The sequence below is a fragment of the Callospermophilus lateralis genome, chromosome 4 (genome assembly GCF_048772815.1).
Source record: "Callospermophilus lateralis isolate mCalLat2 chromosome 4, mCalLat2.hap1, whole genome shotgun sequence".
In the NCBI taxonomy this organism is placed as follows: Eukaryota; Metazoa; Chordata; class Mammalia; order Rodentia; family Sciuridae; genus Callospermophilus; species Callospermophilus lateralis.
The window spans coordinates 83,108,741-83,122,877 of NC_135308.1; the positions used below are offsets into that span (position 1 = coordinate 83,108,741).

General features: G+C 34.3%; 1 protein-coding gene across 1 annotated transcript; it reads right to left on the reverse strand.

Moving 5' to 3' along the window:
- Nucleotides 1-1,631: 1,631 nt before the first annotated feature.
- Nucleotides 1,632-2,309, reverse strand: Smco3 (single-pass membrane protein with coiled-coil domains 3). Its single transcript, XM_076852691.1, has one exon. The coding sequence runs from the start codon at nt 2,307-2,309 to the stop codon at nt 1,632-1,634; it is 678 nt and encodes a 225-aa protein (XP_076708806.1).
- Nucleotides 2,310-14,137: the final 11,828 nt, after the last annotated feature.

Consider the following 14,137-nt stretch of genomic DNA (forward strand, 5'->3'; position numbering starts at 1 on the left):
CTCTAATAAAATGCAAAATAGGGCTAGGGGTGGCTCAGTGGTGGAGTGTCCCTGAGTTCAGTCCCTGGTACCACCTCCCCCTGCCGCCCCCCCCAAAAAAGATTTTTTTTGGAGATGAACTAAATTGTGATATTTTGCAGCTAATTTATAAAAAAGTCATAATAGAAGAGAAAGAAAATGGAGTACGGTTTCAAGATTAATCTTTCACGTAGCTAATTAACATTTTTTTGAGAAGACTTCTTTATTTCAAGACTTTTTGTAGTCGAATGTAAGAATCAACTCTAACAAACATATTCCTGAATCAACAATGTTACAATTTTGGAAGTAGACTTTAAAAGAGTCTTTATAGAAATTATTAGTTAATAAAGGATTTAGAGAACACTTGTATCTACAGAAATTCGCCTGACCCAGTAGGCCTCTATTGCCTCTGGATTTTTGTAAAATCAAGTAATTAGTGAAATGGGCCACCTAATGTTTCAGGTAGCAGAGGAAACTGCTTGCTTTCTGCTAGTATTGAAAGCAAAGTTATTTTTTCAGAAAACTCATAATAAATTGTCTTTTTTTTAATAACAAATATTTAAAGAGTAGTGAGTTCCTTTTCTGCATTCCAAGCACATTTTATGCATATATAGCTGGGGTGATATATATATATATATATACACACACATATATACACACACACACACATATATATATACACATATATACACACACACACACATATATATATATATATATACACACATATATACACAAACATACATATATATATATATATATATACACACACACATACATACATACATATACATATATATATATAATAAAATTATAATTATACCTGATTACACTTTGTCATCATAGTTATCATAGTTGGTCCGCATGGATTACAATTATAGAAACAGAACTTTTTTCATTTTTTTAATCCACCCAGATTACATTGTGTAATTAGTAGAAGTTCACAGATACATTGTCTCATCATTGAAACCAATTGTTACAAGCCATTTATTTTTTATTTTTTTGTGGTTCTAGGGATTTAACCCAGGGCCTTATGCATACAGGGCAAGCACTCTACCAACTGAGCTATAACCTCTGCCCATTATAAACCATTTTTCAGTCTCTTCCTGTCTATAGAAAACTGGACTAAATCTAATGGTTAAAAAATATGGTAGCATTTCTATTTTATTTGATTTGGTTTGTATCTAGCCAGAAGTTCCTTAATATGCCTCCTTAGTATTAAGTGATGTTTGAAGCTAGTGGTAGACATGAAAGTGTCTGCATTCAATGTAAATGTTAAGGATTTTGACTGGAAAGTAAAAAAAAGAAAAAAGCAATTTTTACACCTGCTGTTCTGTGATAACATTTACTCCTATGTAGATCTGGTAGAGTAGGGTGAGAAAACATCCTGGGATATCCATCTTTTACCTCACAGGTTCTAGCACCAGCTGATCCAGTCATTCATTATTTGTACAAAACTCAAGATTAATCTAGTTTTAACATCTCTAGTTTCCTTTTCTGAACTCTTTATCCCATTTTATATCCATATTGGAAACATATGGAAAATCAAAGAAGCAAATGCTGTTATTAAGAGGAAAGCAGAAATATATTCCAGTGGCAAACCAAAAGGTTATTCATTTCATTTGGTGTTTGACAATATCTGTGACCTCAGTAATGGCATGATGATATTTTTCTGAGGCTGATTTGAATTCCACCAGATGCTTCTCATAACTTTTGATGGCTGCTTGAAGCTGTGTTTTCTCCACTGCTCCCAGGATGGCCCGGAAGATCATATCTATGCCAAGGCCAAGAACAGCAATTCCAATACTACCGAGGAGAGAAGCACCGATTTGAGCTAACACAGTGACCAACTTGTTAATTATGCCAGTTGTCACATTTGAGCCCACGAGTTTAACGGCCACTGCACTGGCTGCAGATGTAGCTTCTCCCAGAATGACTGAAATAACCTTTTGTACGATTGCAATCTTCTCTGTTTCCCTTTCCTTAATATCCTGAAGTTTTCTATACAAGGTTGGTTCTAGTTTTTCTTTTAGTGCTTCATCAACCTTTTGCAGTTCATTTTGGATATTCATTATGGCTTGGATGATGATGTCACAATTTTCTTTGATAGTCCCATCTCTCTTCATTTCGGTGGAGGCCAGTGTACAGCCCAAGTGTGTATTTAGAACCCCTATCAGCTTATTGGTGGCATGGAAGCTGTCAGATAAGCAGTCAAGGAGCTGCTGGTGAAGCCGGTTTACTTCCTGCCGCCTCCTTGGGTTCTCTGGATAGAGGAAGTCACTGTGAGCCATGTTTCAAGTATGATCTCTGAAAAAATAAAATAACATATCTTCACTAAAGGTCTTGAAAAATATCTGCTGTGTGAATCTGATCAGGAAGTCTTACTTCATGCATAACCAAGTATCAATATACTACCTCAAGAATTCCTCAGAAAACTCAATAGAGTTTTTAAAGCAATTTTTATGAAACTTGGAGTCAGTGTATGGAAAATATGGCAGCAGAATATAGCCCATTAATACTTAGATTAAGGCATTAGGTTTTGTGGTGTTGGGAGTATTCTCTAGATAGAGAATATTCATGTTTATCAAGCATCTGATATTAATAAACAAACATGATTTTTCCAGGTAATATTTAAGAACTTCTGTTTGAAACAGAATCCAACTCAGAATGGTTAGCTCTTGATACTAGGGCTTCTTAATTTCCCACTCCTTTAGCATCTACAATGAATGTATCTTCCATGTTGATTTTTTCCTAATATTTAAGGTTAAATTACTAGGGCAGAAGAACATTAATCTCTGTTTAGAGGGCTACTGATATGATTTTTGTGTTTCTATGTTTGGTTATCTTCATTTAAAATATTCAAATTTCTATATCTCTTTATAGGCAATTTATTTTGTAAACCTAGGGTATTAGAGGCATCTCACATATAAAATTATAATCTTTTAAAAGAATTCCTCATAAGATTATAACCCAAGGCTTTGGCTTAAAATTTAATTTGGGGAGACGATGGGCACCATGCAGAGGACAGTGTAGTTATGAGAATCTATTTGCAAACTTATAGATTAAATCATTTAAGTGGTTCATATTGTACTTGGCTATCAGTAAGATTAGCTAGAGTTAGTGTTAGAAGATAATGCCTTCTTACAAAAATATTAAAGTAATACAATTACACTATACAAAATATAAACCAAATAGGAGACTTCTTGTGTTTGTACTTAACAGTACCATTTAGAGAAAATAGGAAAATGCATACTCCTCTGAGATTATTTGGGTGAGAAATCTACCTTCCTATGTACTTGGCACTTTTTTTTCTTTTTCTTTTTTAATTCAGGAGAAATCAAAGAAAAATCAGCCCTTGATTCTCTGTATAGGATCTGATACATTCTTTCTTTGAGCAAACATCTGCTTAATTTGGGTCTTATCTATGTATTCCAGCAACTTGGTTCTTAATGTGGACATGGGAACCCTAGAAGTGTGAGATGAAGGAATGAAGATTTTTTTTTCCTCTAGAGAAAGTAAATATGAAAATAATCAAATTTTCAAGTCATGAGGATATAATTTGAAAACTTAAAGGAGGAACATTTTAAAAAACTAGGAATATAAAATAGCCATTTATATGTAAGATTTGGAAAATCTTTAGGAGCTCCCTGGTAGAATGGTGATAAATGATAAATTCACTTTTATCTAGATATTCTTTCTCTCCCTCTTTTACACACACATGTGAGTTAGACACAAATTTCTGCTAAATAACATCTGGAAAATTTCCTAATTCATTTCCATTTTTAAAAATTGCTGGCTGAGGACCTATTAAATATTACCCAAACTTATCAATGGGTTGCAAATCGCAATTCCATAAACACAAATTTGGACTTTGATTTCTCCTTTTTTTTTCCTATGAATTTTCCATGAACTTATTTTAAGCTCTTGATTTTCAGATCTTATGGAGAAAATTCTAGTTTCCAACTTTGAATTCAGAAGATTACCCTGCATCCCTATTCAGATATTTAGGCAGGAGGGTCTTACTATTCTGAAAAAGTGGAAAATATCTCTAGCATCTACCATATGCCATCATATGAACACAGATCTTCTAGAAAAGGTGTGTGCATCTGTTTACCTCAAGATAAATGGAGATGGGAATTGAAGTACTGAAAATATTGAATTATAGTTTGGACAGGTGAAATTAGAAGGGCCTGGCGATTTATTTATAAGCAATTTATTCCTTTTTTTTATTTTGAGATATGGGACTCTTACTATGTTGTCCAGGCTGGCCTCCAGCTCCAGGCTAAAATGAATCCTCCTGCATCACCCTCCCCTGTAGCTGTGATTACAGGTGTGTGCTAACACACACTGCACAATTTATCAATTCAGTAACAATTGATAAGTTAAAATTATAGGAGGCCATTGTTTTAGAATAAGCTCTTGCATTAGGCTCCAACAATAAGACTAAAAAGCAGAGACTAGTGTAAAGTAGTATGCTACATTGCTGGTGGGACTGCAAATTGGTGCATTCCCTCTGGAAAGCAATATGGAGATTCCTCAGAAAACTTGGAGTGGAACCACCATTTTGACCCAGTTATCCCACTCCTTGGCATGTACCGAAAGGACTTAAAATCAGAATACTACAGTAGTACAACCATATCAATGTTTATAGAAGTTCAATTCACCTAGGTGCCTTTTAACAGATGAATGGATAGAAAAAAATGTAGTTTATACTCATAATGTGGTTCATATTCATAATGGAATATTACTCAGTCATAAGAAGAATGAAATTATGGCATTTGCCTGTAAATAGATGGAACTGGAGGCTATTATGCTAAGTGAAATATGCCAATCCCCCCAAAACCCCAAAGCCAAATGTTCTCTCTGATATACAGATGCTAACTCACAATAAGTGGGGTTTGGGGATGGGGGGAAATAGAAGTTCACTGGATTAGACAAAGGGGAATAAGGAGAAAGGGAGGGGGGATGGGAATATGAAAGACAGAATGAATCAGATGTAACTTTCCCGTGTTCATATATGAATACATAACCAGTATAATTTCACATCATGTACAACCACAAAAATGAGAAGTTATTTATACTCCATGTATGTATGATGTGTCAAAATACATTGTACTGTCATGTATAATTAAAAAGAACAAATAAAAATTAAAAAATAAAAAGGACAAAAGAAAAGGTAGTATGCTAGGCTCCATAAAGCAAAAGAAGAAGAAAATCTTTGCTGTCTTAGAATTTCTAATTATGTTAGGAAGTTAAGATAGATTTATGACTACGGTTGAAAGTAAGGTGTCATAGAAAATTACAGATAGTATTCGACTTGTGCAAATTTAAAATTTCAAACAACCTGCTCTTTAATGTATCTTGACACATTGATTAGATAGAGACCTTTGGTCATCCAGGGAAGGTTAACAGTTTGTACTCTTTCAAATTGATAAATATGTGCTTGATAATTAAGAGGAGGTTAGACACCACATGGAGAACCATAGTTCGCAATGTGCAGTGAGTGTCTTCATTATTGTCTTTAAAAATTTAGTTCTAGGTGTTTGGGATTGTGGCTCAGCGGTAGAGTGCTCGCCTAGCATGTGCTCGAGGCCCTGGGTCCTATCTTCAGCACCACATAAAAATAAAATAAAGATATTGTGTCCAACTACAACTAAAAAATAAATATTTAAAAAAAAATTAGTTCTAAATCCCAGATTGATTATCCCACTCAGCAAAAGAAAAGCCCTGAAATTAATTGAAGTCACTCTTCTTAAAGATCATATTGTTACTCAGGCAAGCTTCAACTGATGTCTTATAGATGATGTGTAATCCTGTCCCTGAGAGGAGATCTGGCTCATGTACTTGCCCTCCACCTTGATTTTCAATCATAACCTGGTGACTTTTGAAGTTATAGGCATTATCAGGTAGCTCATGGTATATTTAACCCAGCCATGATTAACTACACTTTTGTATGGCAAATTTTAACTTTTATATAATTTTAGTTCTCATATGATGGTGCTTTCTGTCAGTGAAAAAAAAATCTGTTTGGGGAGTTACCATCACTTCTGCACAGAGTTTACACTGATATTTTACCTAAGCCCTCCATGAAATACGTTCTCTAGGGTTTAGGAGCAGCGGGGCTGAGGAATGGCTGACCAGCAGGTGGCGCTCTTGTTTTGGGGATTCTTATTTCACCTGAGTCTCTTCTAAAGCAATTGCGTTTTCTCTAACTCTCTACGTTTGGGTCCAGGGTGGGTAAATTTTATCTAATAAGAGAATTCTGTTGCTAAAACAAAGTTTTGACTTCTCATTTCATAAAAATTATAGGGAAACAAGTCCCATAGTGCTGAAACCTGTGGTCAGCGTGCCTTAGGAAATTAAAATGGAAACAAAGATTAGCTTGAAATGGGTGCTAATTGGATTTAGCCTTGTCAATTTTCTTTTTAATTGGGAAGTAAACATTCAAGATTAAAAAACTTATAAGACTTAGCAGAAGTATATTGGTGATTGTGTATACAAATAAGGTTGACTTAGTGATAGTAGATAGTTGATTTAATTTTCAAGAAAGGAACCACATTATAAGATGAAAATGATTGTCATATTTTCGAATAAAAGTTTTTAGGATACTTTTGTGGATATAACAGTGGTGCTTTTTGAGGTTTTACGGTTCTCCAGGCTATCACCATTCTTCACTGTGTCCTGCTACTACCATGGAAGTTTAGATTACTTGGGAGTTTGGAAATAGGGTACAAACACAGAAGGCTTACAGAAGAAAATAACAGCTAATATCTAGTTCTGAGCTTTATTTAATTCAAACTAAAACCATGGCCTCTAATTTAAAACAAAAATTAATCATGATGTATGATATACTTTCTGATGTACATTCTTTTAAAGAATATTTCTGACCAGGAAGCAATAATATTCCTAACCAGAAAGCAAATGTCAGGGTTACTCATCAGTTTACCAAATGTTTGTTTGTGAAGTCTCTACTATGTGTCTTGAAGATATTCCTTACCCTCAAGAAGAGGAACACAGAAAATGTTCAGTATATGGTTTAAATAGATGATTTAATTTAGAGAGTAATAAAATATGGTTTAATTTAGAGAGTAATAAAATCTCTATACATTAACTAGTCTGAGTCCACATTCATTCTTTCACAGACACCAAGTGCCACTATTAACATTAAGACAGAAGAAAATGTCCCTATCCATGTAAGCAACACACATGCACACAAGTGTCCTTTCATCCTTTATCCTTTCTGAAATTGATGTCATTACTCGTCTTCTTCTGTGACTTAGTCTTAGAAGTTGTTAATTTTCTTCCTTCCTTGGTATCGTTGGACAAAATCACATGTGTGCACACATGTGTGCACAAGCGTGCGCACACACACACACACACACACACTATGCCATGGGATCTTCTTGTAACAGTTCTTACTTTGTTTATGGCTAGGATTCAAAATTAATCATTATTACAAAATCCCTGTAATACTGATGATCCAAGTATTATATCAGTACTGAGAGAAATGTCCAGATTATTTACCTTGCTGTGTTCCTGAGCCTGTAGTCCCAGCAGTTAGTTGTTGGGGAATGTTGTTGCAGGGCTTTTCCATCTGGTTTCATCTGGATGCTTCTGGTGGAATGTGATGACTTATAGGCTTTTCTAGTCCCTGCTGGGTCCCTCTGCCTGTCTGGTTTATAGGCTGCATCTGTAGGGCTTATCTCAGAATTCTTCTATTTCCTATGTTAATATAAACAGTACATATCAAATAATGTAATTTGAAAGATCAATAAAGTGGTAAACTTAATAAGTTTTCTATTCTCTCATGAGCTTTCTACTATTGAAAGGTGCTGTGCACAACTGAACTATTTCAATTCATTAGAGAAGATGGCCTTTTGGTTTCAGCTGAGATTTGGGGATTTCATCTTGTCAGTTATTTTAGATATTAAATTTCTTTTATCTTCTGTTGCATTTGTACCTCTGTCTGTAGCTGATTGCTTTGTTTAGGCTCTCAAGAGTTATAAATTCAGATATAGCCTGTTGTATTTTTTTTTTTAGAAAATTTGATCATCTTTTAATTTAGGAGTTCTGCCATTTATTGCTTTTTCTTATTGTAATGAATTATCTTGTCAACATAGAACCTTAAAGACCAACTTGATTCTTTTCCCTTAAAAGCATAGATCAGAGACTTTCATGCTTCTTCCTCTGGATTTAGTCCTAATTTTCATTGATTCTTTAATAGCAAAGATATCTCAGAAACAGGGCAATCACCCAGTGCAAGTATAACTTAGTGGAAAGCCTACGGGCTTTAGAATCAGTTGGTTTTATGTACCTAAAGTACCATTTACTAGCTTGTAACCCTGGGAAACATTTCTAAATTTTTTCATTGGTGTAATATGTGTTTATAATTTATGGATTTTCATAAAGATTAAATAAGATAATGCATATAAAGCACTTAGCATAGTGGTTTAATATGTGACAAAACTTACGAAATGGTAGCTTGTCTTATATCAACAGAAGTATTCCTTGTTGGGGGGATGTTGGGTAGAGGACACAGAATGAATATTTCAGACAAGAGACTTATGAGATATAAAGGTGCTGCTCTGTGGCCCTAAAGAGGAGTGAGCTGTGTGTTTTTTACTTTTGTCCCAGTGGGTCAGTTTGTCTTTGATGTATCCTAGGTCCTCACTGTGTAGGGCCTGGGAGAAGAAGGAATGTATGTGTGGCCAGTGTATTTGAACTGGGTATGGATGAAAAGTAGGGCTTCTTAAGGTGTGGGGTATGGGATATGGAGGAGATAATGAAGGAACACAAAGGAGCTGAACCAAAATGTATAGAATATTTTTCAGGGAACAAAATGAATCCACTATGCTGGTGGCACAGGGTATTATAGCAGTTGAGAGAAGGTGAGTAGTGGACAATTGAGAGCACTTTGTAGGTGGACTTAAATGCTATGCAAAGAAATTGTATTTTATTCTCTAGACAATATTGAACTATCAATGTTTTTTTTTTTTATCATGAGATAATATGTAGCAGTTTGAATTTCAAGAAGTTCACTTTCCTTTTTTCTTTAATTGCATTTTATTTGTGCATTTTAATTATACATAATAATGGAATTTGTTGTTATATATTTGTATATAGACAAAATAAAGTCAATCTATATAAACTAGATTAGTAGGTATGGAAACTAAAGCCTTGTTCACCAACTCAGTCCCTATAGTAGCTGGACAAGATATGTCTGTCATTTGCCCTATCTAAAACACAACTGTTTTGTTATGGAAGGGAATATTGTTGAGGAATAATGTTCAATGCGATCATACCTAAGGTGTTAGGTTTTCCATTCTTTCTTTACATTCCATTTCCATTCTTCATAATGTTAACTTCAGACACCCCTTTCTCTGCACCACATAGAGGTCAAACCAGAGCTGCCATAATTGAGGTATGAACAATAATAATGCAAAAATGTTAGGCACACTTTACTAGTCTCCTTTTCAGAATTTCAGAGGAAAAACTAGAAGCAAATATTGACTTTATACTGAGTCCCCTATATAACCAACTCAAACTTCTTTTATTTTTTGTTGGGGGCGGGTACTGGGAATTGAAACCAGGCTGCTTAACCATTGAGCTACATTCCCAGTCCTTTTTAATTTTAATTTTGAGACAAGGTCTTGCTGGCCTTGAACTAGTGATACTCCTGCCTCAACCTCCAAGTTGTTAGGATTACAGGCGTGTGGCACTGTGCCCAGCAGAACTTGAACTTTTTATATCCTTTCTGACTAAAGTTAGTATTGACATCAAATCAATAGTCAGAATTGAATCTTAAGCAGGAGGCAACTTTTCTTAGTGCAGGCAGTGGTGTCAGGGTGATGCCAGGGATCAGGAAGGCTGATTGAACAAGTTTGCTTGGGTTGAGGATAGTGGTTAATGAGTAGAATTGATCAATGCTGTCCAAGTGTATCTGTATGTACCTTCTCTTTTGATAATTTCTCTAAGAATGTTTTCCTTTCCTCCTTATTCTGAAGCTCACTCCCTTTTCCTGAAAAACTCTATTGGACACCTATCAATTGCATGACTCCATTCCTGAATAATCTTCCTGGTTCAATTAACTAAACACTTTAAAAATGGTTTCAAAACTCAGCTTTTATGAATATCGCATTAAAAAAATCAAACAAACCTGAAAATCATCACCTTTTGACTTTCCAATCTGGCAGTGTGCCTGTATTATCTCTACTTCATTTTCTTCATTAATTTTTCAGTATTTGTAATCTGGCTTCTACACTTATCCCCACCGCTTACAACATTGCTCCCTTGCTTCACCAATGGCATTGTAGTGCCTATTGTAATAGAATATATAATATACAATGTTTGTCTTATAGCATTTGAATTATTGGCTACTCCTTCCTATTGACTTTCTTCTCAGGGTTGTATGGTTCTCTTTTTTTTCAAACATTCCTTCAATTTCTATATGGAGTCTCATCATTCTTATATTATTAAATATTGGTGTTTGAGTTTTTATGTTTAGTTCCCTTTTCACTCTGTACGTTTTCCCTGGGTGCTTTCGTTCAATCTCATGATTCTATCATTGCTGGTTTGTGGCTGTACTCCAAATATATTTTTGCTAGTCACTAATTTTTCCTGTCTTCTAAGCACATATCTCTAACCAGCCATCTGGACAGCTCCATGTGGATGGCTTATCCTCTCTCAAAAAATCATGATAAAATGTATTTCACTGTCCAGAGCTACCAATGCACTCTTCCATTAGGTTTTAATTTTTCTAAACCAATTTTCACAGACAAATTTTAAGAACTATTACAGGGATTTCTTGTAATTTTGCTAGACTCATCTGGAAAATCTACAACATAATGCCCAGAAATATTAATGTTGATGTAATTCACCAATCTATAGAGATTTACCCAGGTTAATAGGTGCTCATTTGTGTGTGTATCATTACATATAATTTTGTCATTGTGTATGTTTATGCTTCCACAACCACTGTCAAGTAATTTTTCTGTCTAATACCTAGAGGGTCTCTGGATAAAAATCTTCTGTCAGAAGTGTTGATTTTTTTTTTTTTTTTTTTTTTTTTTTTGCATTGAACTCAGGGGCACTCTACCACTGAGCTATATCCTAAGATGTTTTATTTTTTATTTTGAGATAGCTCTGAGGCTGGTTTCAAACTTACCATCCTCCTGCCTTGCTTTCTGAGTAGCTGAGATTATAGGCATGCACCACCACATCTGGCTGTTTAGAGCATCTTTACAGAACAGAACAGCAGTTTTTAATTCTGTGAAATTCAGCTTACCATTTTTTTTTTTTTTTTAGTGGATGAGCTTTTGGTATCACATCAAAGAACTAATTGGCTAACTAAGGGTTACAAGATGTTCTCCTGTATTTTCTTCTTTGAATTTTATGGTTTTACTTTTATATTTACATCTATGTTCCATTTTGAATTATTTTTTCTATATGGTATGCAGTGTACGGGCCAGGTTCATATTTACTCATATGGATGTTCTGTTATTCCAGTACCATTTATTGAAAAACACCTAACTTACTTTATTGAATTACCTTTGTATCTTTGTTTAAAATCAATTGACCACATTTGTGTGTTTATTTCTGAATTTTTTGTTCTGTTTTGTTGGTGTACATGTCACTAATATCACACTGTCAGGTTTACTGAAGTTTTATATCATATCTCAATATCAGACAGTGTGAGTCCTCAAAATTGGTTCTTCTTTAAAGAATTGTATACTCTTGTTTCTTTACATTTATACATATATTTTAGAATTCCTTTTTCTGTATCTCTGGATAATTTGATGGTATTTTGTCTGTGATTGCATGGATCAATTTGGGAAAAAGTGATAACTATATAGAGCCTTCAAGTCCTTCCATGGGTAGGACTTGAATTGATGTTTTATGTATACAGAGTCCTTTAATTCACAGGGTTTGTCTTCCATTTATTTGGGTTTTCTTTGATGTTTTTCTTCAGAATTTTAGGTTATTTTGAATTTTAGTATATAGATTGTGCATATATTTTATCAGATTTGTATCTAAGGATATATTCTCTGAGTATTTCATGGACAGTGTATTGAAAATCATAGTTACAACAAGTTATTGAGCTCCAGTTGTTCATCCCTAGTGAATAGAAATGCAATTTATATTTGTATGTTGACCTTGTATCTGCTAAACTTAATTACAGCTCTAAGAGCTTTCATATAGATTTCTTGGGATTTTTTAAATGTAGATAATTGTATGGTTTGGATGTGAGGTGTCCCCCAAAAGCTCATGTGTGAGACAATGCAAGAAGATTTAGAGGAGAAATGATTGGGTTGTGAGGGCCTTGACCCAACAGTGAATTAATTCCCTGAACAGGATTAGTTGAGTGGTAACTAAAGGCAGGTAGGGTGTGGCTGGGAGAGGTAGGTAATCGGGGGCCTTCCTTTGGGATATATATTTGTGTCAGGCAAGTGGAGTCACTCTTTCTGCTCTCTGATCTTCATGTGAGTTTCTTCCCTCCACAGTTTTCCACCATGATGTTGTGCCTCACCTTGAGCCCTGAAGAGTGGAGCCGGACTTCTATTGATTGAGACCTCTGAAACCATGAGCCTCAAAATAAACATTTCCTCCCCTAAAATTATTCTAATTAGGTCTTTTAGTCACAGCAGCAAAATAACAACAACAACAACAACAAAAAAAACAACCTGACTAGGACAACATTTCTTATTTCACTTGCTGTAAGACGTTCAGAAAGTGGGCATCCTGGTCAAGTTCCTGATCTTAGAGAAGAAGCAGTTAGTCTTTTTTTCTGTTAGTTATATCTTTTGACATTAAAAAAAAATGGTGCTGGGGATTAAACCCAGTACCTTGCACATGCTAGGCAAATGTTCTACCACTATATCCCCAGCTCAGCTATAGTTTTTTTTTTTTTTTTTTTTAAATAAGAGTCCTCTATGATGGGGAAATTTATTTTATATTTGTAGTTTGCTGAGAGATTTTTAAAATCATTAATGGATGTTGAATTTTTAAAAAAGCCTTCTATTTCTCAGTCTGATTTTTTGAATGTTAAACTAGGCTTTTATTTTGGGGATAAATATCAAATTGGTTGTGATGTGTTGGTCTTTCTACATATTGCATTGGATTAGCTAATATTTTATTGAGGATTTTTTGTGTTTATGTTTTTAAGGGATAGATACATTGTAGTTTTCTTGCTAAAATGAGTTAAGATTTTTTTTCTATTTTTGAAATATATTATATAGGATTGTTATTAATTCCTTTTCTTTTCTTTTTTTTTTTTAAATCAGTGCTGAGAATTAAACCCAAAAACTCATCATGCATGCCAGGCAGGCACTGTACCCCTGAGGGATGTTTCTCCAGCCCCTTAATAATTTCTCTTATAAATTTTTGCTTGAATTCACCAGTGAAACCATCTGGACCTGAGTTTTCTTTTTTGGGAGGTGTTTAACTGCAGATGCAAATCTTTTAAAAGATATAAATTTATTCAGGTTTGTAGGAAAAACAGAACACAAAAATCAAAACAAAACAAAACCAAAGTCACCCCAAACCAAAACAACCAGAGAAATTCATCATTGTGTTGTTCTTCAAATGCTTGTACTTTCTATCTGCTTTATCTACTTTCTACCTGCTTTATCTATCTTTCAAATTTTCTGGTATTTACTTCTTGTTTGATATTCATAATTGGTAAGTGTAATGAGCAGGAAAGATTAGATGGAGTGTGTCTATTCTATCTTAACTAAGATGAGAGCCTCTTTTTAATTTTTAACTTTTAATGCTGTATCCAACATTCTCCTAGACACTGAATAGTTTTTGAGGGTAAGATTTTGGAAAGTAGTGTTATTCCACATGTCAGCATATCCATAGGTTCAAGATCCAGAACATAATATTTGATATATATGTGGATAAATTCAGTAATACACTCCTATTCTACTTTTAATTATTTTTTTATTATTTATGCTTAAGTGCAGAATCATTATTGTTTTAAAATTTGTGTAACTTTCCTGTCCCTGACATGAGTTAATGTTTACGTTTATATGCTCAGTGTCTTCATGGTAGCTAAATCCACTTTGACTTTTCCTTTGGATTCTGCTTTGTTTTGCAGTGCTGAAACTTCTTTGTTGGAAAA

What these genes read in the sequence shown, in the direction of transcription:
- Smco3 (XM_076852691.1), bottom strand. Translation starts at nt 2,309, where the DNA reads ATGGCTCACAGTGACTTCCTCTATCCAGAGAACCCAAGGAGGCGGCAG.